This window comes from Alligator sinensis, unplaced genomic scaffold, assembly GCF_000455745.1.
Source record: "Alligator sinensis unplaced genomic scaffold, ASM45574v1 scaffold696_1, whole genome shotgun sequence".
NCBI lineage: Eukaryota > Metazoa > Chordata > Crocodylia > Alligatoridae > Alligator > Alligator sinensis.
Genome location: NW_005843186.1, coordinates 58614 through 64593, shown reverse-complemented (window position 1 = coordinate 64593; position 5980 = coordinate 58614). Strand labels below are relative to the sequence as shown.

The 5980-nt window shown below is 48.5% G+C and overlaps 1 protein-coding gene across 2 annotated transcripts in view; it reads right to left on the bottom strand.

The window, feature by feature from the left end:
* LOC102381202 (NADH-cytochrome b5 reductase 3) overlaps window positions 1–5600 on the bottom strand; it is a 30694-nt gene extending 25094 nt beyond the window's left edge. The window contains exons 1-2 of one of the 2 annotated variants that reach the window (XM_025194365.1): window positions 5443–5489; window positions 4124–4210 (exon numbers count right to left, since the gene is read on the bottom strand). Coding sequence is in view for 1 of the 2 variants with exons in the window: in XM_006037882.3 (XP_006037944.1) it covers window positions 5443–5463 (21 nt within the window). In the remaining variant the exon portion in view is untranslated. Of the gene's footprint in view, window positions 1–4123; window positions 4211–5442 lie in introns of both variants that reach the window. The other variant, XM_006037882.3, reaches the window with a different exon arrangement.
* Window positions 5601–5980: the final 380 nt, after the last annotated feature.

Below are 5980 nucleotides of genomic sequence, written 5' to 3'. Positions count from 1 at the left end.
CTGCTGATGGGGTTATGAATGGGGTTTATTATAATGAGGTTGTACTATATTTTGCTTTCTTCATACTAGCGTGCTAGTGATTATTCAAATATAGACACCTGGGTAGATGAACATACTCTGCCTCTTATTTCAATGCTATCATTTAGTCATGTCAGGGGTGGCATATACCTCTGCAGAGTACTTTTGCAGGTCCACACAAGTATGACATATGCCTCTTAAACCTTTTATAAGCCTTCTGGACAGCAGTAAGTTCCACGTATAGAATTGAATTATATCTTCTGTAAGGTCTTTGAGGGACAGAAATAACATGGAGCTCTCGTTGTGAAATTTCCTAGACTTTCTTCCCCTGAGGAAGAAAGCAGAAACAAGAGCTCCAGAAGTAAGACTTTTTCTTTAGTTTTACATATTGCATTTCCACACTCCTACTCAATGAGAGCATTCAAGACATGACTGGTCATTTCCCATTTTCACTTTATTAAAGAATGATGTGATCGGCTCTTTAAGAACCATACTCCTTTAAACATGATACAGCTACTGGATAGCACAGCAACCTGTCAGAAGGTAACTGGACCTGCCACCACACACTACTATTGATATTAGATCAGGGGTGTCCAGCCTTTTTGAATGTGGGGCCAGATCACGAACTTTTTATCACCCAGTGGCCAGCGAGCCATATTCAAAGACCTCACAGGAAGTGGTATCACATCAGGAAGTGATGTCATGTAACCTTTGACACCACTGAAGTTGCAGGAAGTGACAATGAAATGGGTCTAGCCAGTTCAAAACTCTCCCTCTATAGCATCCACCTCTGCCACTGTTCAGGACAGGATACTGAGCTAGATGGACCATGGGGTTGACCAAGCAAGCATGGCACTTTTTATGCTCTTACGTTCAGAAGCTCTTATGTTCTTTGGCTGAGCTTCCAAACTATGGCTGAGATTTGCAAAAAGGGGTAGACAGGCATGTTACAAAGTTGTCATAAAGGATTTGGAGCCCTCTAAATCTCATTCATTTTAATGGAAGTTGGCCTTTTGACTCAGCTTTGAAAATCTCAGCCCAAGGTGCCAAGTCAAAATATGTGAGTCAAAATATATTTTGCATTTCTACGCAGTGCATCTATGTGGGGCTCTCCAAGCATTTTACAAACATGAAATGAACCTCAGGATGAGTCCAGCCGGAGCAGCAGGGGCTCAGCTGCACTTTCCCCCTACTTGTGCTGGTCAGTCCCAAGCAGCACAGAGCTCTGCCGCCGCCTCTGCTGGCTGGTGCTGACCCGAGCGGGTCTGTCCCATCCGGAGCAGCATGCAGCTGAAGCTGGCTTCCCACGTGCTACTGGGGATGGGAGGAGCCCAGCCGGGTCAGCATCAGCCAGCAGAAGTGGCAGCGGAGCCATGTACGCTGGGGACTGACCGGTGCAGGCAGGGGGAAAATGCAGCTCGGCTCCTGCCGCTCCGGCCGGGTTTGTCCCGTCCCGTCCCGAGCGGCACACGGCTCCGCCGCTGCTTCTGCTGGCCAGCACAGACCCAGCTGGGCTCCTCCTGTCCCCAGTAGCATGTGGGAAGCCCGCTTCAGCTGCATACCACTTTTCCTGGCTGGTGCTGACCCGGCTGGGTCCGTCCCATTCGGAGCAGCATGCTGCTGAAGCCAGGTTCCCATGTGAGCGGCACACAGCTCCGCCGCCACTTCTGCTGGCCGGTGCAGACCCGGCCAGGCTCCTTCCGTCCCCAGCAGCACGTGGGAATCTGGCTTCAGCTGCGTGCTGCTCCGGATGGGACAGACCTGCCTGGGTCGGCACCAGCCAGCAGACGTGGCAGCAGAGCTGTGTGCCACTTGGGACTGACCAGTGCAGGTAGGGGGAAAGTGCAGCTGAGCCCCTGCTGCTCTGGCTGGCCTCTTCCTGTGGTGAATGGCACACGGCTCTCCACTTCCCACATGCACTGCGTTGGCAACATCAAGCTGACGCAGTGCGTGTGGGAACCTTGTCCTTTCCCGAGCCCTTCAGCAGCCATTAGTAAGCTGCTGAGGGGCTGGGGGAGGGACAAGGGGTGGAAACGAAAGTAAACGGTGTTTACTTTAGTTTACTGTCGCAGCAGCACCGCAGGCCACAGAGAATGCCTTGGTGGGCCGCATGGCAGCTCGCGGGCCGTATGTTGGACAAGCCTGTACTAGATCATTTCAAGTGTGCTGACGTCTGTTAACAAAATGGGGGGGAGGGGGGAAAGCAGTTTTATCCTTTTCTTTCCAAAACGTTTCTCTACAGAATTAAAATACATTAACACCTTTATTTGAATGTCCCACACATATCTGTTTCCGGTAGAACTGAAGTTAAGACTAAATTGTTGCTACAATACAGTTAGAATTCAACAGCTCCAGGAAGAACACTGAATAACTGTAAATGTGATAAAAGATAGGGGTTTGTTGGGGGGGGGGGGGGGGAAAGAGGGGGAATAAAGCAAGCTAAAGAGAAATGGGTCAAGTTTAGTTTTTTCTTTTAATTTCTGGTGACAAGAAGGTGAACAGATTACTAACTAGAACTCCTGAAAGTGATAAAAGAATTTTAAGATAGATGACGTTTTAGGCTTGAAATAAAAGAGTGACCTTTAAAGATGTAGTTGCCTTAAATTTGCAAAGCAGATCTGGGCTTTATTCCCAACTGTTCAAGCAGGGTGAAAGGAAAATCATTATTTAGATATGTTCCAATTAGGCAGCTGGACTCAGCAGAGGTACTCTCCCTCCCCAAAGTAATCTATCCTCCTTACTGAGACAAGATTATAAACATACTACCAGGACAAACAATGTTATCCTATGAGCTCTTTTCATAGGGCATTAAGATAGCTTCACTGAAGTCAAGGAGACTACATCAGTGTATAGCAGTTAAGTGTTCAAGAGAAGGCAAAACTCTCTCTCTAGCTTTCGTGAATCATAGTCTCCAATCATGCACAGCCCTGAAACAGGATAAGGTCACAACAAAATAAGGGCTTTTATTAGCAAAGTCAGATGCCATTTTGGAAAAAATAAGAAAACATTAACGAAAGCCCTAGTTTATTATGGCACCTGGATTCTCAGCAATTGCATGAGGGGGTAGCCAGAGGAAGGCAATGAAAATGTTCAGATTTACAACCTTTGCAAAGCACAAGTTCAGCCAGCAGTTACTGCAGCCCTAGGGTTATCTGAGGAGGCAATAATTGAAGGGAGTGCATCTACTAGCCAAATTCTGAAATTTGGTATAATACTTTATTGTGGCAAAATACTCTGTCATGGAGCTGTAGCATAAATATACACAAGGAACAAGCTTTTTAGTACAATATCCCCAGGGTGATCAGCTGCTACTTCATCCCCACGCCTCAGAAAATACCCGTCATTCATGTTACCAGGAGAGGCTTTTTTTCATTAGTTTTTGGGAGGAAAGGAGGGTGGGGGAGGGTACATCTGTCACTATGCCTTTATCTTTCATGCATCTGTGCCTTGCCCTCTACTAGCAGCAGCAGCTGAAGTTACATACTTCACAGCTGCCCCCAGCCAGTTCCTCCAGGTCCTCCTCAAACACCCACAGAGTTTGAAATAGTTAAACAGGTGCACTGGAGGATGGGAAAGGGATACAATAAACCAGGCAGCTGTTGGAAAAGGTATTGCTGCATGCCAATGACTGCTAGCACTCCAACACAAACCCATCTCTCAGCAAGCCACATGACTGCAAAAGATCTCTGCCATGAGTCATAACTGCAAGGCCACTGTTTTGAAAACCTTAGGGCCCAAGGGGCATATAAATAAATCAGAGATAAGTTACAAGAATCAAGAACTCTATTATTCCTCATCCATTCAGAGTTCATATTAGCACTTCCGTATGTATCGTGCACATGTGTATCTAGAATGTCACAGAATAATCTTTTTATGAGGGCTTAATGACTAGTCAGATAACTTAATATTTTCTTCCTTTCTAGATCATCAGCACACAAGGGTTTATTATCTCTGGAATATATCTGCATTACTTTATTTATAAAGGCATGAATCGTGACCTTAAAAATTCCAAGTAAGGCAGAGAAGCCCATCAGAAAAAGTTGCACAGGCCAAAATAAATATTCTGAACATACATGGAACACAACCAGTCTCTAGATGTACTTACTTTAAAGAACTTTAAGCAGCCAGATACAGCTAAAATGCTGTATTGGTTTCCTACATGTTACTATGCAAGCACATTGGTACTTCAGTTCTGCACAAGATAGACAAGAGTTAATTTTCAGCTACAAAAAAAATCAGCTCCCTGGACAACTATAGCAGTACCATACACAACTGTGGCACCCAAGACTCTTCATTTGCTAGCTTTATTGCTTCTACACATCAAACCTCCAAAAAGAAAATGACTTTTATAAAATAGGCTACTTTTCTGTCAGATAGCTGATTCTCCACTTCAAAAGTTAAGCTGAAAGCATATTCCTGTATTTAAGGGCAGTGTACTTACTCCTAGGGGAGCCCAAAATAGTCCTTGTCTCCACCTCTAAAGGGGCCTTTGCTTACCTTTCTGAATTACACTTGAATTCGAGATATGATTCCTTGACCACATGCAGAGTATTTGCTGTATCTGTGTATTTTTAACAACACTGTCCAACTGCTTTCCCACCATAAGAAGAGCATTAAGCAAGATTTATCCTGATGCCTGTGTGCTGCATTATAGCTTTTCTTAAACCTGATTTTCAAGCAGGGCAGAGCTGCAGCATCTCTCTCAAAGATATTAAACTAACTGAAGGCACAGAGCTTCCCCAGGAACTTTCCTACAATGTTACCAGGCCCCCACTTCTCTCCTGGGTGCAACTCGACTGGGTGTCCAATGACACAGGTGACTGATTTTGCAACTTTCGCACCTGGGCCAGGAAAGCATGGCTTGAGCCTTACAAAGTGGGCATGACAGGAAGAGGAGGACCAGGGGAGGGTCAAAGGAAGCTGTCTCCTGAAGGCAGGATTTATCTCCTATGATGTCTTCGCTGTGTAGAGGTGCTTCTTAATGGGTCAGATGGCAGGATCTTGCCTACACAAGCCAGGGAGTGTCTCTGAGCGCCCCTCCCCCCCAGCTAGATACAGCCCGCTGCGGTTGTGGCGCTGCCATTTGCTGGCCGGGCCGGGGCGGACCGCCAGGAAAAGGCGACTCAAAGCCGGTCCCGTCAAGGGCTTTGAGTCAGCCGCTCCCTAGCCCGTCGCCTGGGCCAGCACTTTGTGGCGCCGCGGGCGGGGAGCGACCCGACACGCTGCCCCCGGAGCCCGGCAGCCGCCCGCCCCGCTGCCAACGTAGAGCGGTGCGATGCAAATGCAGAGCCACACTAATGCAGTGCCAGGCACGCTGCTCTGCACCGGCCATTGCAAGGTAGGGCCCCGCGCTGCAAGACCCACTGGAGGAGGAAGGAGCCCCGCGCCCGAACTAGGGACTCCCAGGGCCGCCGCGCCGCTTACCGTGCTAAGCTGCGCCCCCATAGCTGCCCCCCACAGTTCCGGCCAGCAGCAGACGGAAGCGGTACTGCCTGACGTCGCTACACTGTAGCTTGCCCCACCCCACCAGGTCTCCAATAAGCAGATCAGCCTGCTGCGCTTGCTTGGGCAGAGGCGGCCCTCGGGGGGCGTGGTTCAGCCCTAAACTCCTTGAAACTGCGGCGGTGCGTGCTAGAACTGGCTGTAGAAGGTTGAACTGTAGAACGCTTTGGAAGCGCTCTGGGGATTCTGAGGCGCGGCAACGGCCCACAGGGCCAGGAGAGCCTTGCAGGGTGCAGCGGAAGCCCCATTCTCCGACACCGAGAGGCCCGAGATAAGGCCCAGATGGGAAGCAGAAGGTGTCAGTGGGAGGTGTTGCGTAGCGGCTGAGCTGAGCAAGCGGATAGATAAAGTGTTTTGTAAAAGCTGCAGTATTGCCAGTGGGAGTTGGGGGAAGAGTGGATAGAGAGGGAGGGTGGGTGATGACTTCCTTTTCTTTTTAATGGCTTGGATGTTCTTGTAT